Raw genomic sequence first — 26,627 nt, 5'->3', positions numbered from 1 at the left:
AGTTCCAGTTCTCAAAGATGCACAAAGCTGTAAAAGATGCATTATCAACTTGCCGTAAGGAAGAGAGATAATGTATATATATCTCAAAGAAAGGATTTCCTGGTATTATGGCTTGCGGGGGTGAGAAAGTGTGATAGGAGAAGTTCTGCATTTCTCCATTCTGGCCTCAGGTCTCGTTGTGTTACTGAGTATTTTATGTGGCATGTACATTGAAATGAATTGCCACTTTTTAAATGCACTGAGTCACTTTACATTTTCCTGCAATGCAAAATAGAGCTTAAAGTCACAGCATAATTACGATGGCGTTTAACCTAGACCCTTTACACTGAATGTAGGCGAAGCACATTAATTGCTGGATGTTGTAGTTCGCATGGACTACAGAGGCACACATTGGACAGAATTTAAATTGGGTGGTTGTGTATTCTAGCAGTCACCAGCACCTGTGACCAAGGCTCGAGGGAGAGCTGAAACATGTCAATTAAAACAGTGATTTGCGAATCGGGAGGATATGGTACTGAATTCTCCGATTTTGCTGACATTTGAGAAGTACCCATCTTCTGAAGTGGTACTAGAGACAAATAATTAAACATAGAACTAATGTGAAAACTGTTAATACCCAAGTGAAGGGAGCCCAAATCAGAGGAAGAGAAGCAAGGTATAGGCCAATCTATTTCACGTACAGCACTAAAACACAACTAAAGAGGGGGGGACGTGGCTTGACCACCGGCGAGCATGGACGCGTGAGCTGAGAGCTCCGCGCTTGCCTCGATATTTATCCTGCCTTAACTGTTGCCCTGGTGGTGCCCGCGGCTCGGGGAGGCCCCCTGGGACCGTGTGGAGCCCCGTGAGCTGCCTGGCGCCTGTGAGCGCGAATTGCCGACGACGCCGGAACTGAGATTCTTGCCGGCCCACTCGGAAGGCGCCGGCCATCTTGGTGAGGCCTGCGCTGGGGTCCACATCGCCGGCCTCGAGTGATTGTGGGGCCGCCGCGGGAGAGGAGCGGGCCGACCGCGGCCACGCCTGGATCCGGGGCGCTGCGCCTACCACCGCTGAACTGAGGCGGGGTTGTAACGGACTGGACTGTGGCATAGGTTATGTGGCTGCTGGGGAACGCTGCAACGGAGAGCTGGCGGAGCCGCGAGGAGGCCGGCGAGGTGCGTTGTGCAGCTGCGGAGGTGAAGGCCATCTGAGCGCTAGCGGGAGCGGCCGGCTCGGAGCAGCGCGTCTATCCCCGACGGAGGGACACAACAACGGCGATGACCCTTCCTGCCGTGTGAATTTGGCGGCCACTGGAGAACTGCGGCCGGAGACCCCCGCGGCTAGTGAGGTGGCTGAAGGGGGAGCTTCGGCGAGCGAGCCTGGGTGGTGGCGCATTGGCGGAACAACCCCTCCCCCCCCCCCTCCGCCCTGGGGGGCATCAGCACTCGAGTGTACCGCTGTGTTGGCGGCGTCGGGGAGAGCGGCGGCGCCAGAGCTCCGGTGCATACTGCAGGGGACACGTGGATTCTGCTTCCACTGGAGCGCCGCAGTTGGAGGCCCACGCGGCTGGTGAGGTGGCCGGAGGAGGACCAGCGGTAAGCGGGACTGGGCTGTGGTGCACTGGTGGACCCCCCCCCCCATCCTGAGGGGCAGGCACTGGAGTGCGCCCTTGAGTGGCCGGAGTTGAAGAGGGCGACAGCACCAGAGTGCCAGTGCGGGCTGCGGGGGGCACGGGACCGCCCCCCCCCGTGAATCCAGTTGCCAAGAGGTTAGAGAGACGGTACGAGCGGCGACCTGTGGTGCCTGGGGCCGGCGTGGCGAGGCTGTGGTGAAGACAAACTGTGTTGCTGGGGATGCGGCCCGACTGGAATTACCCTACGTCTGGTGGTGTTTAGGGAACCATCTGGCGACGCTGATCTTGGGTAGTGACTCCTGGACCCCTGAGCTACCCACTTGCGATTGTGGCTGACCTGCAGGAGAGTGATCCACGCTGTTGGTGACCGACTGACAAAGTGGTGACAGCATATTGCCTGTACCGACGCCCGTGCCGCTAGGGGCCGTCGCTGTGAGCTCCCGGTTGACTCCCATCTTGGACGGTTGCTGGGATCGGAACTATGGGAAAACCACGGCCGAAACCTGGGACGGTGCCCCTGACCCCGCTGAGGGACTACCGGAGAGTCAAGATCAGGATCCGTCTGGGGCACCGACGGCGGGGCTGCAACAGCAGCAGATGGACCAAATATTGAAGGCCATTTCGGACACGAAGGACGCACAGCGCCATGACATAGCGCAGGTGTCAACGAGTTTGGGGCTGTTACGGGCAGACCATGGAAAGCTGGTAGACCGTGTCAAGCACACGGAACTTACCTTAAAGGTGCTGGAGCCATCCCAAAAGGCGACCGATGCAGCAGTGGGAGACTTGTTGCGAAGAGTGCAGCAACTAGAGAAAAGAGCCAAAGATGCCGAAGGGCGCAATCAGCGCAATAACATACGGGTGGTGGGCCTACCCGAAAAAGTTGAAGGAGACAGTATGATCACCTATTTGGAAGCCTGGTTGCGCGATGTGGTCGCTCCTGATGGCTTGTCGCAGTTCTATACGTTGGAGCAGGCTCATCGGGTGCCGGCCCGCCCGCCGGCTCTTGGCCGACCCCCTCGACCTGTGGTGGCGCGCCTATTGCACTTCAAAGACCGAGACGCCATCCTGCAGAAAGCACCGACAATGGGCCCCTATCGGGTGGACAATGCCTCGGTCTCCATTTATCCTGATTACTCCTATGAAGTCCAGCGCAGCCGATCTTCATTTCTGGCTGTCAAGAAGGCCCTCCGCGACGAGGGCATACAGTATTCTCTCCTGTTCCCGGCTCGGCTGAAAGTGATGGTCGATGGTAAGGCGTCCTTCTATAGCACACCGGATGACGCATGGCACTGGTTAGAGACTTATCGAGCTGGGACTGATGGTTCTAGGGGGAAGGAGAAGACAGCAGAGAGCCGACCGAAAACCCGCAGAGGCCGACGAATTAGGAAACAGGCAGCGGCTAGCCAGACGCAGTCGACGTCGCAGATGGACGGCCCTTCAGACGGTCTCCGTCATATCGGGAGCGACAGCTACTGCTTCGTTGGGAGACTCAGGATCTCAGCGGGGATCAGAGGAGTTGGTGTCAGAGGGCTCTGAGGAAGGCTCCCGGAACTTGCCTCATGTCACCCCGGGGACTGCTCATGGCCTCCTGGACGAATGAACATTCCTCGTTCCGATGTGCACGCAGTAAGGGGGTCTAATCCTGGCTACAGCATGGGATGGGAGGGGGCATGGCTGTGGGCCTGGAGACGATGGCGGGGGGGTTTAATCCACTGTGTCATTGCCTAGAGGGATGGGAAGCGGCGATTGCTTGGAAGGGGGGCTCCTCTGGGACGGGGCAACGCTGGGGGGATTCCATACTTGAGGCTGAGTGCGGATGGAAAGGCGGTGAGATCGTTGTCCAGCTTGTCCTGGTGTAGGGCTACCCCCTCGACCTCACGCTAGCTGTGAGACTCTGGTAACTACCAGAGAGTTCCCGTTATTTGGGATTGGGTTTGGATGGGTAACTACGGTTAAGCACCTGTTCTGGGGAGGGGAGGGATGAGGGTTTGTTGGGGATGTTTGGGGCTCAAGGGAACTGTCAGTGTGCCTGCTAGGCTAAGGGGGGAGATTGTTCTGTTGCATGCTCCGCTATGGGGACCCGACTTGAGTTGAAATGTATCACCTGGAATGTGCGGGGGTGAACTCCATGACGAAACGTTACAAGGTACTTGCATATTTAGTACGTAGGGGGATTCAGGTGGCCTTTTTGCAGGAAACTCACATTGATCAAGCTGAGGGGAGGGCACTACAGCGCAGATGGAGGGGCCAACTGTTTTATACCACCTATTCTGCATATGCGAGGGGGACTTTGGTCTGGGTGAGGTCAGGTGTTCCCTTCCAGCCTTTTACTACAGTGGTGGACCCAGAGGGGAGATTTGTGGCAGTACTGGGGCGACTAGATGGGAGAGATGTGGCACTGTGTAGTGTGTATGCCCCGAACGTTGATCAGTCCGCTTTCTTCTCACGATTATCTGGAAAGCTGGCATCTTTCCCGACGGGCACGGTGTTTTTGGGGGGTGATTTTAATTCAGTCACTGATACAGACTTGGACCGGTCCCATCCCCCGTTGGCCCAGTCTGAGGTTCACCGACTAGCAAAGGTAAGACGCGAGTGGCAAAGCACCTGGGGTCTAGTTGATGCCTGGCGGACACATCATCCCACGGCTAGGGATTACTCATTTTATTCAGTACCGCATGATTTACTTGTACGACTCGACAGTATTTTGTGTTCCCCGGGAGCTCAGGAGATGACTTGCCATAGTGAGTATTTAGAGAAGACAATCTCTGATCACAACCCTTATCTGATAGCGGTACGGTGGTCCAGGCAACGACAGGCGACCCCCACGTGGCGCTTGAACCCTGTGACACTAGAGGACCCAGTTTTTAGTGCTGAGATCCGGGATGGTATTGAGCATTACTTCACGGAGAACTCAGGGTCGGCATCGAGTAGGGCCCAAGAATGGGACGCTTTTAAAGCATTAGTACGAGGAATGTGTATCTTGTCCACAGCGGGAACTCGCAAAACGTTACTGCGTGACAGAGCGGGAGGAGGATCACCTGCGTAAGGCTGAGAAGGATAGTCACACAAACACGAAGGGGCAGGAGGCAGTTATTGCAGCGCGCGGAAACGTGGCCGCTCAAATTGAACGGTTAGGCTGTTTTGACTATAAGGAATTACTTGGTGCGGGCCCACGCAGAGAGAGACAGAGTGGGATCCTTATTGGCCTGGCTGGCTAATCCGGCACCCCGGGGTACTCCAATTTTATCACGGACTACGGTGGATGGGGACCTAGTACACTCACAGAAGGAGATTAATGATCAGTTCCTGTTCTACTACACATCGCTCTTACCGGAGCACGATTCGTGATCTGCCAGACGGGAGTCAATGACTTACTATCGGCAGCGCAACTCCCACGGTTAGATCCTGCAAAAGGGGACAAACTAGGAGAGGAAATATCATTAGGAGAGATCCGAACAGCGATCAAGCATATGGCTAGGCGGAAGACGCCAGGAGCTGATGGCCTCCCGGAGGAGTTTTATGCGGCGCATGTAGACCTCCTTGCACCGCATTTGCAGTCAGTGTACAGAGAGGCTTGGGAACTGGGTAGGCTGCCGTCGACTACCAGAGAGGTATGGACAGAGGGGTCCCAGACAGAAAGATTTTCTTTTAAATAAATACAAATACAATTTGTCAGACAAGGAACATATCAGGGTACCATGTTTTATTCACAGGGTACTCAAAGAAACTCATTATTAGTTATACCAATTGTACATATCAAAGGTAGAAAATATTTGTGCCCACATGGGTGAGATGGGTGGTGGGGGGATGTGCAGTGAGGAGGTTAAGTGATAATAAAAACAATATCATGATTAGGAAACCAACCAAATTTGTACAATGTCACAGTGGTTCCCCTCATAGGGGCCACAAAATAACGGTAAATAAAAACCATCAATCATAGATAACCAGTCTTCTATGGACAGCTGTATTACTCTTGCTAGAGATGGAAGCTGGTATCACAGGGGTAAGTAGTCTACGTTTCGACCCTGATCAGCGTAGGGACAGTCGCCCTTACAGAGCGGGTCTTCTTCAGGACAAAGGGAAAGTGAAGTGGGCAGATTCCTAGGGGAAAATGAAAGAAAAATCCTGTGAGGGTCTATGTATAAGATCCCTATTAAGCCATGGCGGGTTGCATTTATCACCCACTCCGACTAAGGGTGACAAGGTTAAAAAAGGGGGGGGGGGGAGGCGGGGGAAGGTTAAAAAACATACACCTAATTGGGGGACTACATAGTGGATCATTGGTATAGCGGGAGAGGTTACCTAGACAACAGGAAATTGGCGGGAAATTTGGAGTGAATTACCTCAAAAGGTTAAGGTTAAACTGATGCTGCCTAGCATCAGTACAGACATCAGGGGTTATTGTATTACCTGCGGCAGAAAAGGAGTGGGCGTGGTCGGGGGTCCTGGTTCCACACAATAAATTGGGTAGGCGATTCAGAAGGTTAAACCATTAAGGCATCCACGGCATACGTCAACGCGATGCTGTGGTAAGGAAATCAAAAATCACCAGGCTTTAATAGGCCCGAGTGGAGGAGCTATTCTATTAAGGAGGGAAAAAAACGGGTGATTTTACCTGTCCGTAGAAAAAATCCGATCGTAGTCCTCTCAGATTGGGCTCTGGCACAATTAAGCGCTCTCAATCTAAAAAAGGGTGGAAAAGGATTTAAATAAAATAAGCAGGGAGCTCAACCGGGGCATTAATACAAGCGCTATGCTCAGTTAAAAAACACAATGCGCAGTAAAGCGATATCGTGACCAAAATTATTAGCCTCGTGGTTTTAGAATCATGGAACTGAGCGGGGAAAAAAAAAAATATATATATATATATATATATATATATATATATATATAAAGGACGATCAGTAATTCGCCTTACCTAGCTGCCGTGAAACAACATCGGCGGATGAGAGGACAGGACGCTACGTGTCAAACTCGCGTCTAGGCAAAAATCAGGAATCAAGTAACTAGGAAGCGTTGCCAGGAAGGGGCGTGTCTAAGGTCCCTTTAGGAAAAAAGGGTGAAAAGACTCGGCGGAGTCTAGTTGCTAGGTAACCTGGTAAACCTCCATAGGTCCAAAAGACAAATTGAGGGGAGCAAGGTGTCCTTGGTGATATAAAATTGAAAATAAAGAAACTAGTTATGATGGAACTCTTTTGGGGGCGCGATCTCCGTGCGTTGCACCTACCTAGCAGGGCAGTGAAAACGCCACAACACAGTTCAGTTACATATCCACTATTTACTTACAAAGGACTGTGGAAAAAGGGCAAATCCCAGTAAGAGGGCGAACGGAAAACAGTAAACCTTAAACCTTGCCAGTGTGGAAAAAGGCGTGACCAGGTCATGCACAATATTAGTGTGACAGTTGCAGGTGTGTTTACTCATTGGCCACAATTGTCATATATTGAAGCGCGTACCTACCACACAGGGTGGTAAAGGCGCAAAAACATGATGGTAGACATAATTTTGAAGAAACTGGTATGTCAGGGAAAGAATAGAGAGATAGAATCACAAAGTGGCTAATTGTGCAAAACTGCTCTCAGATTCATTAAGGCCACTTTTGATGGAATCAAAAAATGTAATCCATTTTAATTCCCTCACGTTAAGGATGGGGGCTATGTTCCCACCCCTAGGGCCAAGTGTCACATGTTCTAAAACAATCCATTTTAGACTTTCTGGTGGATGGTCTTTATTCAAACAATGCTCAACCAATGGCGCGCCGATTACTTGACATCTGACACGGCTGCAGTGTTGGAGAAAACGTGTTTTAGCCCGTTGTTGAGTTTGACCAATGTAGATTAAATCACATGTACATACTATGCAGTATATCACGTCCGTGGTATTACAATTAGTATGTGATTTGAGGTTGATCTTGTGATGTCTGTATTGAAATTCTTTAGTTTGGATTGTCTGGGGGCAGGCTTTGCACTTGCCACATCTGTAGTGGCCAAGTATAGGTGGAAGGTTCCAAAGTGCTGTTATGGTCGGCAAGGGAGGGGTATCCAAAAAGGACGAAACCACCTGGTCTCGAATGTTCCTAGCTTTTTTGAAAGAATGCATTGGCACATTACTGATATCCAGATCTTCAGATATAATGGGCCAATGTTTATTGATTATTTTCTTAATGGCGTTACTCTTAGTGGTGAAAGTGGTAACACATATTAGGCGAGAGTCCACGTTGTTAGTCCGGTCCAGGAGAGTTTCTCGATGGTTGAACCACGCTCTTTTTCTAGCCCTCTTAGTTAAACGCCTGGGATATCCACGTTCAATCAAACGGTCCATCAGCATCGCCGATTCCTCCATGTAATCTTCCTTTTTGGTACAGTTTCGACGGATCCTCAAAAATTGGCCAAAGGGCAAATTATCTCTCAGACCCCTGGGGTGGTGGCTGGAATATTGAAGTAGCGAATTGCGTTCCGCCGGTTTTCTGAAAAGGGTAGTGTGAAGTATTTCATCCTCTGCTATAATAGACAGGTCCAAGAAATCAATTTTCTTCTTATCCGATTGTATAGTAAATTGGATATCACATGATCTTGTATTCATCGATGGTGAGCTCATCCACCACTGGTCTACGTCCACCTTCCACTTTTGTTCCACCAACGCAAGCCATGACACAGAGGATTCTGGCCTATGAGAGCCTAGTACTACGTGATGTCAAGAAGACACTCAATAAGAGAACTTACATCAAATTTAACATCAGCAAGACCGAAAAGATGGCCCTCCTTTGTCTCAAAGAAAATAGAGATGTTGTGGTAAAACCAGCGGATAAGGGCGGAGCAATCATAGTCCAAGATGTAACCAAATATAAGGATGAGATCCTGAGACAACTCAACGACGGAATTAGTTACAAAAAACTAGCCGGGGACCCCTCTAAAGAGCTCTCAGATGAGATACAACGTGTTACCAAGGAAGGCCTGGATCAAGGTTTTGTATCAGACCAAGAGTATCAATACCTCAACCAAAGAAATCCTCGTTGGCCAACCATTTATATACTTCCCAAAGTACACAAGGACATACAGAACCCTCCTGGCCGCCCCATAGTTTCGGGGTGCGGTTCGATACTCGAACCATTGTGCCGATATATTGATTTTTTCCTAAAACCGCTTGCTGAACAAACAGGAACCTATCTACGAGACACCACACACACAATTAATATTGTGGATGGACGTCCTTTCAACTCCAAGGACCAACTATTGGCCACGTGTGACATTGTGTCCCTGTACACTAGTATTCCCCAAGAAGAGGCGCTGGATGTGGTCGCTATGGCTTTGGAACGCCGAGACGCACCTGTACGAGTACCAACTACATTCATCATCTTGCTTCTGAAAATAGCCATGATGAGAAATTTTTTTGTGTTTCAAAATAGCTTCTATTTGCAAACAAAGGGAGTAGCGATGGGGGCAGCCTTCGCCCCGGATTTAGCAATAATCTTCATGTCAACATTCGAGAACACTTTTATCCTCAATGATTTGAACCCTTTTAGGTCCCACATACAATTGTGGATGCGCTATATTGACGACATCCTTCTGGTTTGGACAGGGACCGAAGTAGAGTTATCAGCCTTCCATACTTGGTTGAATACAAGATCACGTGATATCCAATTTACTATAATAATAATAATAATAATAATAATAATAATATGAAATTTATAATGCGCTCAGCTTACCCGGGGGCATCCCGGCGCAACAGACCAGAAGGAGAGACTCAGCTAATCACTACTATGGAAACAAGTGGGTCTTAAGAAGTTTCCTGAATGGTAGGATCTGGGGCTCTGAGCGAATCTTGAGGGGCAGAGAGTTCCAAAGAGAGGCCACTTGCACAGAGAAGCGCCTGCCCCCAGAACGAGCTCTTCTTACTCTCGCTAACTGCAAAAGGTGTTTTTGGTCCGAGCGCAGCAGACGTGGGGGTTTGTAAGGACGGGCCATGTTAGCAAGGATGGGGGGGCCTTTGCCATGTAAAATTTTGTGGGCTGTACATAGCGCTTTAAATTTCACCCGCTCCTTCACGGGGAGCCAGTGAAGCGCTTTAAGGGCCGGAGCAGCAGATTGCCTTCTGGGAACATCCATAAGGACTCTTGCAGCTGCGTTTTGCACCTGTTGGAGGGTTTTGAAGGTCGCTTCGGGGGCACCGAGAAACAACGCATTCCCATAATCGAGCCTCGATAGAATCAGGCCACGTATCAACAGCTTCCTTGCTGGATCAGGGAGCAGAGGTAGCACCTTTCGGGCTGATCTCAGTAAACCAAAGCAAACCCCTGCGGTCTTCCTGGCATGAGTCCTGAAGGACAGGTCTTCTTCCAACCATACTCCCAAGGACTTGATCTCCTTCTTGGGGGATGGTGGGTCACCAAGAGACCTGGGCCAGCAGCTCGCAATGGTGGAGGGGCTGGAATTGCCCAGGAGCATCAGCTCGGTTTTACCTCCATTAAGCTTTAGGGCGGAGATAGACATCCAACGATAAACATTGGCAAGGCAGTCGTGTAACACCTCAGGTTGTTCCGCCAGCTGAGTGAGGCCCACCACCAGCTGAGTATCATCAGCGTAACTGATGATCTTCACCCCTGAAGGGGCGACCACTCTTTCAAGTGGAGTCATATATATATTAAATAGGGTAGGGCTCAGCGATGAGCCCTGCGGGACTCCACATTGAAGAGGGATTAGGGCAGATTGCTCTGACCCTTCCCAGACTTGGTAGAAACGGTCAGAGAGAAAAGATCCCAACCATTTCTGGGCCGTCCCTGAGACACCTACCTCTGACAGACGTTGGAGGAGCACCTGATGACTCACGGTGTCAAAGGCAGCACTCAAGTCCAGGAGGATCACTGCCACTGACCCTCCTGAATCTAGAGTGCTCCTTGCCTCCTCCACTACTGCCAACAAGGCAGTGTCTGTTCCATGGCCGGGGCGGAAACCAGTCTGGGAATCTCCTAGCAGGTGGTTAGACTCAAGATGGTGAGAGAGCTGACAGTTGACCAACTTCTCTGCAATTTTAGAAAATCCAGGCAGAAGTGAAATTGGCCTGAAGTTGGTCAAGTTGGATGAATCTAGTCCTGGTTTTTTCAATAGGGCTTTCACCACAGCCTTTTTCCATCTCTGGGGCACTATGCCCTGGGCGAGTGAAAGGTTCAAGAGATCAGTCAGAGGAGTTGACAAGGTGTTAGCCACGAGCTTAAGATGTTTTATGGGAACTGGGTCACTCGGGGAGCCGCTCTTCATCTCCAACAGGACTTTTATCACCTCCTCTTCCGAGAAGGGGCCCAAAGATGCTAGCTCAATCGGGCGACCTGTGAGGCTAGTAACCGGTTCATGGCTTTGAGGAATAGTGGGTAGGGAGGATAAGATTTTCTCTATTTTTGAATGGAAGAAGCTGGCCAGTTCCTCACATTTTTCTTTGGGATTATCATGCAGCACTGGAGGGACTGGGGCTTTCAAAAGTTCCTTGAAGATTTTAAACGATTCTCCAGAAGAATTGCTTGCTCTCTCAATCCTGTCGCTAAAGAAAATCTTTTTAGCGTCCTTCAGTGCGCTTTTGTATTTCCTCAACTCCCTTTTGTAATTGGCCCGGCTTTCTTCCATCTGCTCTCTCCTCCAAGCACGTTCAAGCCTTTTACAAGAGGTTCTGATGCACCTAAGTTCGGGGGTATACCAGGGGGCAGAGCCAATTCTTCTCTCCCTGACAAGCCTCCTTTTATTCGGGATCAATAAGTCCAAAGAGTTAGTCAGCCATTCGCCCAGGAGCTGATCAGCTATGTTAGGGTCATCTACGGGGTGAGGGCAGGTTCTAGCTAGTTCTTCCGCCCAACTGTCCACCGGGAGCTTCGACCAGAGTCGTTCCACAGTATGTTGTCTTGGTGCGGGGTCTCTACGGTTCCCCAGCAACCAGCTAAGCGGAATAAGATGGTGATCGGTCCAGGGGAGAGCCAACATCTGGAGAGCCTGTAGGTTCGCAGAGTTAGCAAAAACCGCGTCAAGCTGATGACCTCTAATATGAGTAGTTCCCATATTAACGAGATGTAAGTCCAGTGCCCCGAGCGAACTTAGAAAATCCCTTGCTACTACGTCATTGGGGTCGTCAAAATGAAAGTTAAAGTCCCCAAGAATGACAAAATTGGAAGAGGCAGCAGCCTGTGGGATAACAGCCTCCATGAAAGAATCCACGAAGTTCCCTAGCGTAGCGGGAGGCCGATACACCAGGAGGCCAGATATTGAGACAGTAAAGGAAACGCGAAGGGTAAACTGACAACTTTCAGCGTTGTTGATGCCGCAGTCTACTGCTTTGCATAAGAATATGTCTCTGTAGACAATGGCCACTCCACCCCCTCTCCCATCCGGCCTATCAAGATGGAACATGAGGTATCCCGGGGGGAGAGCGTTGACAATGTAGGGGTCGGAACCTATAGTCAGCCACGTTTCCGTCAGGAATAGGACATCCAGACTATGGTCCAAAAGGAGGGAGTGAACCTCCGTGGCATGACAAGGCAGTGATCTGCAATTAAGCAGAGCCATAGTCAGTGAGTCAAGGTCCTTGCAAGTGTTATGCGGGCAACAGGCAAGACAATGTTTAAATGCGGAACCCTCAATCCAATAATAGCAGCAGCTAGGATGTCTGGCCGTGCGTAGAGCAAGCAGTGTGTCCCGCGAATACCTGTGGAAGGGGGTCCGAGGGCTAGAAGAGTTAATCAGAGTGGTATGCCCTAAGCCCGTCTGGGCCCGGACGGGCACAGACGGGCTAGTCTTTGGCGTGTCTTCGGCGTGTCTTCGGCGTGCTGAAGGTGTGCCCGCTGTGCTCGACCGCTGCGCTGTCGAGTTGTGGGCATGGTAATGAGGTGAAGGAGGAGTGGGCGTGTCTAAAAGCGATGGGCGTGGCCCCAAGTCACGTGGGAGCTAGACGCTGAAGAGGGATATTGATCTTCGCTTTCAGGCGCTCGCTCTCTAAACAAAGTGCAGTTTTTAAAAAAACACAGAAAACGAGTGTGCAGTCACAAGGTCACAAGTTTTAAAAACACAGAAAACGAGTGTGCAGTCACAAGGAATAAAAGCAGTTTAGACAGCAGAAAACCCCGGCTTCCGCCTCAGGGTCCTATCAGGTCAGCACCTGCCCCCAGACAATCCAAACTAAAGAATTTCAATACAGACATCACAAGATCAACCTCAAATCACATACTAATTGTAATACCACGGACGTGATATACTGTATAGTATGTACATGTGATTTAATCTACATTGGTCAAACTCAACAACGGGCTAAAACACGTTTTCTCCAACACTGCAGCCGTGTCAGATGTCAAGTAATCGGCGCGCCATTGGTTGAGCATTGTTTGAATAAAGACCATCCACCAGAAAGTCTAAAATGGATTGTTTTAGAACATGTGACACTTGGCCCGAGGGGTGGGAACATAGCCCCCATCCTTAACGTGAGGGAATTAAAATGGATTACATTTTTTGATTCCATCAAAAGTGGCCTTAATAAATCTCAGAGCAGTTTTGTACAATTAGACACTCTGTGATTCTATCTCTCTATTCTTTCCCTGACATACCAGTTTCTTCAAAATTATGTCTACCATCATGTTTTTGCGCCTTTACCACCCTGTGTGGTAGGTACGCGCTTCAATATATGACAATTGTGGCCAATGAGTAAACACACCTGCAACTGTCACACTAATATTGTGCATGACCTGGTCACGACTTTTTCCACACTGGCAAGGTTTAAGGTTTACTGTTTTCCGTTCGCCCTCTTACTGGGATTTGCCCTTTTTCCACAGTCCTTTGTAAGTAAATAGTGGATATGTAACTGAACCGTGTTGTGGCGTTTTCACTGCCCTGCGAGGTAGGTGCAACGCACGGAGATCGCGCCCCCAAAAGAGTTCCATCATAACTAGTTTCTTTATTTTCAATTTTATATCACCAAAGACATCTTGCGCCCCTCAATTTGTCTTTTGGACCTATGGAGGTTTACCAGGTTACCTAGCAACTAGACTCCGCCGAGTCTTTTCACCCTTTTTTCCTAAAGGGACCTTAGACACGCCCCTTCCTGGCAACACTTCCTAGTTACTTGATTCCTGATTTTTGCCTAGACGCGAGTTTGACACGTAGCGTCCTGTCCTCTCATCCGCCGATGTTGTTTCACGGCAGCTAGGTAAGGCGAATTACTGATCGTCCTTTATATATATATATTTTTTTCCCCGCTCAGTTCCATGATTCTAAAACCACGAGGCTAATAATTTTGGTCACGATATCGCTTTACTGCGCATTGTGTTTTTTAACTGAGCATAGCGCTTGTATTAATGCCCCGGTTGAGCTCCCTGCTTATTTTATTTAAATCCTTTTCCACCCTTTTTTAGATTGAGAGCGCTTAATTGTGCCAGAGCCCAATCTGAGAGGACTACGATCGGATTTTTTCTACGGACAGGTAAAATCACCCGTTTTTTTCCCTCCTTAATAGAATAGCTCCTCCACTCGGGCCTATTAAAGCCTGGTGATTTTTGATTTCCTTACCACAGCATCGCGTTGACGTATGCCGTGGATGCCTTAATGGTTTAACCTTCTGAATCGCCTACCCAATTTATTGTGTGGAACCAGGACCCCCGACCACGCCCACTCCTTTTCTGCCGCAGGTAATACAATAACCCCTGATGTCTGTACTGATGCTAGGCAGCATCAGTTTAACCTTAACCTTTTGAGGTAATTCACTCCAAATTTCCCGCCAATTTCCTGTTGTCTAGGTAACCTCTCCCGCTATACCAATGATCCACTATGTAGTCCCCCAATTAGGTGTATGTTTTTTAACCTTCCCCCGCCTGCCCCCCCCCCTTTTTTAACCTTGTCACCCTTAGTCGGAGTGGGTGATAAATGCAACCCTCCATGGCTTAATAGGGATCTTATACATAGACCCTCACAGGAATTTTCTTTCATTTTCCCCTAGGAATCTGCCCACTTCACTTTCCCTTTGTCCTGAAGAAGACCCGCTCTGTAAGGGCGACTGTCCCTACGCTGATCAGGGTCGAAACGTAGACTACTTACCCCTGTGATACCAGCTTCCATCTCTAGCAAGAGTAATACAGCTGTCCATAGAAGACTGGTTATCTATGATTGATGGTTTTTATTTACCGTTATTTTGTGGCCCCTATGAGGGGAGCCACTGTGACATTGTACAAATTTGGTTGGTTTCCTAATCATGATATTGTTTTTATTATCACTTAACCTCCTCACTGCACATCCCCCCACCACCCATCTCACCCATGTGGGCACAAATATTTTCTACCTTTGATATGTACAATTGGTATAACTAATAATGAGTTTCTTTGATTACCCTGTGAATAAAACATGGTACCCTGATATGTTCCTTGTCTGACAAATTGTATTTGTATTTATTTAAAAGAAAATCTTTCTGTCTGGGACCCCTCTGTCCATACCTACTGCTACCCAGGTCCCTTGACTAATTGGGTTCAACCCTGTTTGATATAACAACAGTCGACTACCAGAGAAGCAATCATAGTACCGCTGTTGAAGCGAGGTGGGGATCCCTGCTCTCGACTGGCATATCGGCTACTTTTGATGCTCACAGTGGATTACAAAATTCTGAGTAAGATTCTTGCAACGCGACTTTTGGAACACATGTGTACTTTGGTACACCCGGATCAAGCGGGTTTCATCCCCACCAGGAACTCAGTGACATGTATACATCGGCTGATAAGGGTTATGGGTGATGGACACGATAAGTGCAGAGTGCAGTGGTGTTATCAGTCGACATTGAGAAGGCCTTTGACAGCGTGGAATGGACATATCTGTTTCAAGTGCTGAGGGTATTTGGTCTTGGGGATCAGTTTGAACGGTGGACCCAACAGTTATATAATTCTGCTACAGCTAGGGCTAGAACGGGGCCTGCCATCTCAGCGGCATATCAGGTAGGGGGGGCACCCGGCAGGCTGTTCCTTATCGCAGTTATTGTTTGCCCTGGCATTTGAGCCGCTGGTGGCGCATGCTAGACTGGGACGATCTTACGAAGGCCTATCGTTACAAGGGGAGATCCATTACATCTCCCTGTACGCAGACGATTTACTGCTGTACTTGGCGGATGTGGATGACTCTCTGCAGGGTGCCAAAGTCCTGCTTCGGGAGTTCGGCCGTCTCTCGGGGTTAAGGGTGAATTGGGGTAAGACCTGTTTGTTCCCTTTGGCTCCGGATGGCCAGGTACCTCTGACAGTGGGGGATTTGCGATGGGAACCTCAATGTTTACCTTACCTGGGTGCCCGCATTTACCACACTCAGCCCGACCTCTTGGAAGGCAATGTGGGCGGGGCGATGAGGGGGCTCCGGAGCAGCATGGAGTTCTGGCGAACCCTTCCCCTGTCGGTGGCCGGGAGGGAAGAGCTGCTGAAGATGGTGGCGCTTCCACGTTTGCTCTACTTTTTTCGTACGCTACCTGAGTGGATACCGGCACCATTCTTTCAGAAGCTCAGGGTCTTGACTACAGGGTTTATCTGGGGCTCGGGTAGAAGGCGGGTCGCACTAAATACCCTGATATGGCCGAGGGCGAAGGGGGGACTAGCGGTCCCCGATTTTGAATGGTACTATCTGGCGGCGCAATTCCAGTGGCTCACGCAGGAGGTGGCTCGAGACTTTAGAGGCCTGGAAGGACCACAGGGTAGAGTGATTCCCCGGCATGTACTGTCATTTATAGTTCTTCAACAGAAGATCAGTCTTGACCAGCTTACTCTTGAGGAGCGCATTCTCCGCTCATGCTGGAACCGGAGCCAGAAACGAGAAGGGTTTCCCTGTCCCTATGCTCCGGAGATTCCTCTGGGCATGTGCACAGCCCTTCCGCATGGAGGGGATTGGTCTGCACTGGCTGTTTGGGAGGAGCTTGGGGTCCATATGTTGGGGGATTTATACAGGGACGGAACTCTGTTATCGTTTCAGGACTTGCAGAGCACTTTTGAGATACCGCGGGGAGACTACTTGTTGCACGCTGCCTTAATAGCAGGAATTCAATGGCAGTGGAAGATGGGGTTATTGGAACCCCCGACATCGTTGGGCTGCCAATATGTAACCATGGCAGCCTGTACGTTTAAGGCTATCACGTACCTCTACAGGCGACTGTCAACCGAGCGGCTTCCACCCCTTGATGCTCTAAAAGGCAAATGGGAGGCGGATATTGGTAAAACCATACCGGAGACGACGTGGCCTCAATTGCTGCGGCGTTCTTGGAAAGGTACGCACAATGCCAGGTTTCAATTAGTTCAATTCTTTACATTACATAGGGCCTATCTGACGCCGGTTAAAATCCTACAATATTTTCGGGGGCTCCCAATCACCGTGCCCAAGGTAAAATACCGACGGAGCTGATTTCAGTCACATGTTCTGGTCTTGTACGGGGCTGGGGTCCTACTGGCAGGAGGTGGTGGCATGCTTAAATCAGGCGACAGGACTCGCGATAGAGGCGGAGATGGGGACTTGTTTATTACTATTATTGGAGTCACCAAGGGCATGGGGGGCTTTGGTGGCAGAACTTCAAATCCCTACCAGGGATGATGAGGAGGAGGAAGAGGATGTAGGGTTAGATCAAGAGGAGAGAGTGAGAATGGTGAACTCATAAGCAACGTAGAGTGGAATAGAGTACCAAATTGTAATGAGAGGGGGGGTCGTTTTGCATATACCAGGCTTAGTGGTACTAGCGGGTTAGTGCGCAGACGCAGGGAACATACACTTACTCAACGGGACTTCCTGCTTGATTTTACTTTCTTTTCTCCTGTTTGATGGGTTGGAAGACAAGACAACTCAGCAGTTACAGATGGGGCTGGATAAGCTGGGGCACACTGACTGGGGGTTGGGGTAGAGGGGAGGGGGGCTAGGACTGTTGTGGAGCGACTCAGTTAAGCGATTTTAATGACATGTACATTGCCTACTGGGCCATCTGCGTAATGGCTGTACAATAGATGAATATTTGAAAGTCATGCATGATATGGAAAACAATAAAAATTATTTTAAAAAAAAAGAAAAAAAACACTACTAAAGAGGTACAGTAAAGAGGAAGATTTTTCATTAGAAACATTAATTAATTCAGTCTAAGTAGGTATCAATGGTTAAGAAATAGCATTTGGTAAAAAAGAAACAAAAAGTGGTATTCGCGGTTTGAACTTCGCAATTCGCTGGCAGATCTATCTCTTTTCTCCTTCCTATGGGTGTTAAACGTCTATGTTTTTATGGTGGATTAAGGAGGGTGACAGGATTGAATCGGTCTCTGGTCTTGAATCATCTACAGATGACCTAACTATGCCAGTCTGTCACACTCTTTGCTAATATTAGATGTGGGTTTGGTCTTGCTAGGAAGAGCAGCAAGACCATGATAACACTGTTAGCAATATATTGGTTAAGAAACGCTAGTGGAGGACTGGCTCAATATGCATAATATAGTACTTTGCAATGGCCTTTTAGGCAATTCCAGGTTAGTATGCTCCCAGTAGTCATCTGGTAGCACAAATTATCCAGTAATGCAGGTTAACAAGCAGTGGAGGGGCCCCAAGGGCAAGGGAGGTAACCTTACAAAACACATTTTGATATTCATGACTATGATGCTGCACTCCGTTACTAATCCAGCTAACTCAGATGCAAAACCTTAAACCGGAGTTAAGTCAAAGGTTATCATTTGTACTGAACCATTCCTCATCATAGGCCGGACTGAGTTTCTCAGAGACCTAGATCAAATTCCAGTACAAAATAGGGCATCATACCGGAAATAAAAAGGAAACATTTAAAGTTTACATAGAGGGACTAGGCCACCTCAGTTTATTCTAGGTACAAAAGCTGGAGGTACAGGAAGAAAAAAACCTAAGTGTTCTTCAAATTAAGCTACTATGAGGGAAATAAAAAAAATCGTCCTAGAACACCATTACCTCTGAATTTGTTCAAAGGGGATTGGAATAGCATGTGGAGACTGGCTGAGAAAGAAAGCAGAATGAATAAGGAAATTGTAAAGAAGCAGGCACAAGCGAAGTGATAATACAAAGAGATTGTTTTACGTGCTTCTGAAAACCTTATACGAGTAGTGGTGAAATGCACGGATGTAGTCTAAATAAATTTGCAGTGAATTTCATTAGTGAAAATGACAACCTTCAGATGTTCTTGATGTGCCTATCACTGTGGGGCAGATGATGGCTTCAATCTTAGAACTGAATTCCGGTGTAGCACGAGGTCTGGAAGGCTTGGTGGTGGAGTTTGACAAGGCGTTTGATGCCAAATTAGCTAATAACCTGCTTTATTGATATACAGGTCAATGGATCAGAGACGGCTCCCAAGTACTATGTGAATAGTAAGCAAGTAGATGCGGGTCATATCGCCTACACATAATGATCAAGATACCCACCTAACTAATCAGTACTAGAATTACCGAAAATGTAGCTAAATTTGTATATCATAATCATGTAGGATTTATTTAGGAGTAGTTCAGACTGCAATTTATGTCCGGCTGGAGTGAGGGGAGGAGGAAAGGTACAGTGGCTGTGCATACTCTCATTGGAGAAAAGACGTATGGACTGTCATGGGTGTGCCTCAGACTTCCTGTGTCACCTGGACTTAGGGAAATTTATACTATAATTATTTAATCTTTTATATATAAGCTTAGAGTTTTTGTGTAGATCAACAGTTTCTACTCTCTCAAAATAGTATTAGAGAGGGGTAGGAAGGCATACAGTTTCCACTCTGGCCTGGCCCTGGAGCCAATGCTGGTTATGATAAGGTGTGAGATGAACAGTACTGGTGTTACAATGCGTGGCACATGCATTCCTTTTTATGAAGATAACCTTTTGATATATTCCAGAGGCCCAAGGAAAACCTGTTAGTAGTACTGGATGTAGTGGGCAGTTTGGGAGGGGTAAAAGTGGGAAGTAGAAAGCCTTCATATTCATTAGTGGAAATTTGAAATGTTGTCATTAAGTGACCCAGGATGTGTCACAAGGAGATGTCCCAAATGCTCAAAAATGACAATTAAACACTTGGAATCATCGAGTATTGGAGCAACACAGACAATAGTATCCATAATTTCCCAAGTGACAGTAGATGAATAAATTAAGCATTCTTTGCCCATCCAGCGCTTATTGAAATGCTGGCCGTCCAGGTTTCTTTATGGGTTAGCAATGTTCTAAATGTTTGTGGGACCTAGCTTTTCCTCATACGTAGGGTGTTGGTCAAAAAATAAATCTGGGTAGCTATAGCAATCAGAGTTAAATTGTATACTATGACTAATCCAACTAATGGAGAAGATATGGTTATTAAATTTGCCTGATAATTTATATTACTACAAAAAAAACACAAATACAACATGCAATTCAAGAGCTAGGAAATATGAACCTGCACGTCTGTACAGAGACGCGTAAATCTACAATCACGACAAGAATCATTTTTTAGTATACTGAGAATAAGGATGAACACAACGATACAGTACTCTGGTTTCCTGAGAGTAAACTTTAAGGAAACTCAAAGTAGAGGTCCCACTTAGCCAGGAAATTAGTATATGTGGGGATGGACTGAGACAGCAGGTGGATAATAAAACAGATGGGTTTACATTTAACACTTAAGAAGGACCTGCCCAAGATGACAATTATATTACAATGGAATACCAGCAGGATCGGCTGGATCAGTCTACGAAATTACCACAGAGATTTGTCCAACAGTCTAGGGTGATAATCAATACATTTTCCAAAACAACAGAAAAAAACCTCATTATTGGAGTTTGTTTTAACAGCAAAATGTTGTTGCACATTCGCAAAAGGGCTGGGAGGCACTAAGGACTTTTGCTCATAAGCAGCACTGTAGGCTAGACACAAGGGGGGGGTTCATTATGGAGATAACCAAATAAATGGCACCATAGAGGGTACATAAAAGTGTTCCTCCTAGATGTCCAACAGCTGGGTATGAAAGATGACTTTCCTGTAGCACATTTGGTGCTGCCCAGCAGTTATTGAGAATTTGTGTAGGGTTGTGCGGAAGTTAAAGCCTTTCTGGCAACAAGTCTCTTACAATGACAATACTGGCCCAGATTCAGAAATTGCCAATATGATGCAAAGATTTGTAATTTTGCACGATGTGTGAGCAAATGGTGGACAGCACTCAGATGGACAAGTCAAACTCCTTCATAAACTAGATCTTTCAACATAGTCACATACCTGACAACTTTTAATAAAAATATTACTTAAAACTATTCTTGTGCTCATAAAGGGTGGCAAACTATCTTCTTAACTTGATGCATTGATTAAAGCCCATTGCCAATTGCATTATATTTGAGATGTAGCAGCTAAACCTGTGTTTGTGTCCCTCACCTTTTTTAGGACAAGGAACAGGCCCCTGAATTTAGGATGGACATACCCTGAGAGGGAAAATACTACTTGGGAAAACGACGACAACACCTGGGCACGGTGTATTTCACATTAACCTCATCACAGCGGCGCAAATTCAGCCGCAGTGCTGAGCATTCCAATCGCGGGCGTGGTCATGACAGCTCCCGGCCGTCATCAGCCCACGCCCACCGTGACTCATGACGGCCGGGAGCCATCATCAGCGTCTAAGAGGTTAAGCAGACATAGAAGCTCTTGACCATATATAATTAAACATTCATGTAAGAACAATCCATAACCAAAGGATAAGTTTGTGCAATTTATTTTTTCATTTTTCTTATTCTTGTCTTTTTTTTAAGAAGATTTTTTTAATATATAAACAGAAGTATAAATATATTACAGTGTTGATACTGATTAATAAACCACATGCCTTATTCTATTTTGACAATTAACACATCTTATATACTCATTGTTCTATATGCCAAGTAGCAAAAATATCATCTTTTCATTTCATTATTACATACAACAATTGTACCAGATTTCATTTGATCAAAAGAAGTTAATATTAAAACCTATTAGTCAAAAAACATTGATGTGCAGAGACTGGGGGCTTGTTGACAAACAACGCGTTTCGGCTAGGACTTCGTCAGGACTCCATCACAGTGGTTACTAGTGGGTGTATAGGATACACACTAGCCCCGAGTAGATTTGGACATGTCATGTCTCTGTCATGGACGTGTGATAGCCTTCTAGCTTTTCCTTCCTTTTTGCAGATAGATAAATGTCTGTATGTTCTCCTACAACTGAGTTTTGGCATTGTGAAAGCAGTGAGATCCAGTGCCCGGTATGGCCAGGAACCAAGACTTACCGCTATTATCTTGACGTGGTGCACATGTAGGAGAACATACAGACATTTATCTATAAGCAAGAAGGAAGGTAAAGCTAGAATAAAAAGACAAGAATACGAAAAATGAAAAAACAAATTGCACAAATGTATCCTTTGGTTATGGATTGTTATTACATGAATGTTTAATTACATATAGTCTAGAGCTACAATGTCTGCTTAATCTGAAATACACCGTACCCAGGTGCTGTTGTTTTCCCAAGTAGTGTGTGTGCCTCACCAACAGGAATTGAGTGAAGGACAACATTCAATGACAGGTTGGGCTAATCCTCTAAAATGCTGTCTCTAATGAATCAGGCAGGATTTTCCAAGATAGCAGCCCAAAAGAGTCAAGCATCTCCCTTCACATCATCAAACGTCAAAAAACCTGTATGTGGGACATAGAAGCTAAAAAGTCACATTCAATGTGGCAAGCTCCACGAAAATGAAGTGAGAAAACATTACCTATCATTGCTTAGTCAATCGTTAAAGAACGGTATGCCTACCTTAAGCCACAGATAGTCTTCGGTTTTATCAGCAATTTCACTATGGTTATCAGAAATGTCACATTTGCCAATGATGCAATAAACTGCTCTTTTGTAAGGGTCAGTACTGTTCCTCAGTGCCCGTCTGTAATGGAGACGAAGTTTATTTTCTGTAGTTGGAGGCAGTCTAGAACATAAAAGGTAAAACAACAATATTAAATATTCAGTTTGCAATGTCCTAAAAGCGAGACTGACTGTCTGAAAAAATAAATAAAAAGCAGAGGACTCCGCACATTAAGCAAAAATTTTAAAGTACATAATATTCTAAGCCTCAAATTTGACATAGGATTGGAAGATTGTTCACAAAGTTGGTAAACCACACATATGGTTGTTTTCGTTGTACATTTTCTTTCACAAAGATAAACACCAAAGATATAAGATTTGTGATCAACAACATATATGCCACCTATTAAGCATTTAACAATAATGGGCAACCTTTCCATGAGGTGATCTTTGTTATGGAACATTAACCACACCATGAAACTGCCATTATGTAAGATAACTGTTCCATGAGGTGATCTTTGTTATGGAACATTAACCACACCATGAAACTGCCATTATGTAAGATAACTGTTGCTATTGCCATTCTTAAACAAGAGTCAGGTCCCTACCCACACAGGAACATTTTAAGGCACTTGGGACAGGTAGGGGGGACTGCCATCGCCAGCTCTGAAGCAAGCAAAAAAATATGCTAAGTACCAACACCTATTCAGAACAGTCATAAATTAGGTTCCATATTTGTATGCCAATTATGAACTTAATTCCTCATGCACAGTATGCTCAGAGTATTGTGCATCGCAGGTAGCACTCCAGCACATTTATATCTTCAATTGAGAGTTCAGTTTCTACCACTTTTTACTACCTATTTATTGTGATGTTACGCTTGTTTTTGGTGCATACCCACTAGAGATGGGATTTAGCAAATAAACAGAATCAATCTAATTTCTAAGTCAGTATTTGATAAGGTAATATACTGTCTTGCTTTGTAAGTAGAGAGGCAGCATATTTTAGCCGGATGTAATGGAGGACACAGGTTTTAGACCCATGGCTGCTTACTGGATTGTAGTGTTTTTGCATGGTCTTCAATGGCTGCTGTGCTCGGATGATCAACAAGGTCTACAAGGGGTCGAGGTCTGGCTGCCTAATATGATGGACGTAAACCCTTAGCGCACCTGTGTGGCCCATCATAAAGCAATATGCAGCACTAAAATCGCTTAGTACTGCCCCTATCGCAAAGAACTTTAGCAGGGGTCTGCATCTGGCAGTTGTGAGAAGGGATAGTGTATTGTTGTTGAATTAGTTAAAACCACAACGAAAATGAGAAAAATACAACAATACAATTTCTTAACCTCCTCTATGCGTCGGATGGCCCCCGGCCGTCCGACCTCACGGTGGGGGGGGGTGTCGGACGGCTGGGGGCCATTCGATTTGTGCACGCATGGAATTCGCCCACACGGTTGAAGCGGTTAATTAAAAGAAGACATTAGGCAACATCACGAGAGTGGGCAGGATGTATCAAAAACAATTTCTTAAAAAACGAACGTTGGATCACATCACAAATGACCATGAATCGCAGCTTTGTCAAGGGAACATGCATACTGTTTGGCTGCTTTGTTAGATATTTTTTTTAATGCAGGAACCTGATGTTTAGACCCCACTCTGCAGCCAGACTGAAGGCAGTTAGCGCTTGCTGGAGCACCGTAGGCCAGTCGGTTTTGCTTTTGGGCGGATTCTTTTTTTTATTTTTTATAGCGCGAACTTGACCTAAATTGGGTATCGGAGCGCTTTAAATAGCACCAGTTGCATTACATGAGGACACACTCATTTTTGTTAGGCACGGGGAGATTAAGTGATTTGCCGAGAATCACAGGATGTTCAACGTCATTGCCGAGACTTAAACCCAGTTCCCCAGTTCCCCCTCAGTGTATTCCAGCAATTGGGTTATCAAGCGCTAGAGGCCAGTTGGAGTCTGGCTGCATAGTACAATATAGTCCGCATATTGTAAGCTTCTGACTGGGTGTGAGAAGTTGGCCTGATATATAATGTTCACTATTCTAGTGAGCACTTTGTATCAGTCCAAACAACCCTTATTGATGATTGGTTGTAAGTCAACCTTATAGACCAGCTATCCTAGTAGCATGGATACGAGCAGTCTAAGGCTAAGACTCTAGAGGGCGTGTTAAGCCAGCTGTTTTACCATCACATTACCCCTTGAACACCAAGTGAAAGGACACCACACAAGTTGTTATGAAAATAAACAGATATTTATTTATAACAAGACTACCCTGAACTCTTTATGAGTCAGGGAGCTAAGCACATAACAAAACTCTTACGAAAATACTTTAAGTCGCACAATTTACACAAATGCCCTTGGGGCACGAAAAACCATATACACAATAAGTGGAATGCGAACTTGCTAGCAGGTAAGTAATACTTTTCTAGACTCAGGAATCGCTAGGCCTACAATTCTAAACACTGGGATTAGATGCAGGAGGCCTGTGGACGTCGTGTGCAGAGTGGGAACTCTCACGCGGAAGGCGGGAAAAAGTCTATGGAGGCTAGCAGTTGCAAAGTTACTGTTCTCGGGCGAACCCGACTAGGTGGGTCGAAAACAAGAGTGGATCCGAACACTAGGAGTGTTGGACTATGCTGGAGCACCGGAGTACTCGGTTTACCTAGCCCAGGGGCTGCGGCTGCATAGGGTTGAAGTCACGTCGGAAACCCTCGTTGACGAACCAGGAGCCTGAAGTGGAAGTTGCTGGCAGGCGGCCAGTGAAGAAAAGTTAGTGGTGATCCAAGCCTGGATCAGGGAAGAGGAAGACCTGAAAGCAGAGGGGACCAAGTTCTGAATCACTAGCCAGTGATTAGATGGGCACCAGAGTGGCACCGGGCGAAGTCACCTCGACCAGGTGAGTGGGCGCTGCTGGGCTCTGCAGTCTCTCGGACCAGGAGGCGTTGTCGGCGACCAGGATGGAGGTGCGAGCTGTCCCGCGAAGGTCTCTGCTGTCGACGTCGCTGGATCCCGGGGCACTGTTCAATACAATTATTGACTGTTTACGAGATGATATATATCATGTTTTCCTCATTGTGATTAAAACAATGTGGACAGATTCAGTCTCTGTGTAACTTAATAATTGAAATTCATTTATAAATTGTTCTAATGAGCTGGAACCCCTTCCTCTTATTACCTAGGACCCAGGATTGGGCAACAAGTCTTGGCAAATGCAAGGCCCACGCGGTGGACCTAAAATGGCGTCTTGAGAGGACCAGGAGGGTCCAGGGTGCTCCTCTGGTGGAGGGGAGCACGGGCTAGTCTGGAGCAACCAGACCAGCAGTGTTAGTTGTCGTGGAATGTCGTGAGGGGGTCACTAGCCAACGGGCAAGTGACCTGGACAACGCGGTGAGCAGCAAAGAGCAGAAGGGCCCCACGCAGATCTCGTGGATGCAGGGGGGCTGAACTTCCGTGCTGGAGCTGCTCAGGGTCGGGGCTTCTCTTACCCCCAAAGCACTCAGTCGAGGGTCACTCGGGAGTCGTGCTGGACAAGCGTCGTGCAGTTCTGAAGATGGCCGGTCCCTCGAGGTCTCGTCGCACCCACGGATCACAGCTGGGCTGATGATGTAGGTTGAGGTCAGAGGTGCCAGGGAAGCCGGTTCTCGTCGTGCTGGAGCAGTCTTGATCCGAAGGAGAGACTGGCAACAAACCGCGATACTTGGTTGGTGCCTGCTGCTGCAGGGTGACTACTCCTTAGTCACAAGGGAGAAATCTTGAGAAGAGTCTTGAGTTCCTTTTTGTAGAAAGTAGTTTCAGGATTCAAAGATGATCTGATTTGGAAGGGGGCCAGTTCCTACCTTTATCCGGAAAAAGGGGGCTGGCACGCGACTAAGTCCTGCCCTATGGGTGGGATCAGGAGGGGGGTGGTTACACCCCTCTCCTTTGGCGGGCTTTCCCCAGGTCAGGGGCTGGAGTGCCCCTGGAACTGGTTTCAGCCGGCCTATGCATAGTGAGCACCGGGGTGCCACTTGCAGTCACCTTCCTCTAAAGCCCTGCCTACCTACAATACACAAAACCCTGTCTGGGACGGTGCTGGCACCGCCCCTGGCAGGAAACCCTTTGTCCTTGCCTCCTGCTCTGGGAGGACTCCCAGCAGCAGGAGGGCAGACTGGTGTCTCGGTGGCAGCATCCATTTTGTGGAGCTAAGGCTATGTCTGACTTTAACC

General features: G+C 47.4%; 1 protein-coding gene across 2 annotated transcripts in view; it reads right to left on the bottom strand.

The window, feature by feature from the left end:
* The window catches only part of NUP93 (nucleoporin 93), a 655,917-nt gene that overhangs the window by 305,702 nt on the left and 323,588 nt on the right, over positions 1–26,627 (bottom strand). For both annotated transcript variants that reach the window (XM_078671250.1, XM_078671251.1), the window contains exon 11: positions 22,371–22,536. In XM_078671250.1, coding sequence (XP_078527376.1) covers positions 22,371–22,536 — 166 coding nt within the window. The remainder of the gene's footprint in view (positions 1–22,370; positions 22,537–26,627) is intronic.

The sequence above is a fragment of the Lissotriton helveticus genome, chromosome 12 (genome assembly GCF_964261635.1).
Source record: "Lissotriton helveticus chromosome 12, aLisHel1.1, whole genome shotgun sequence".
Lineage (NCBI taxonomy): Eukaryota > Metazoa > Chordata > Amphibia > Caudata > Salamandridae > Lissotriton > Lissotriton helveticus.
This window is presented reverse-complemented; position numbering and strand designations above follow the sequence as displayed.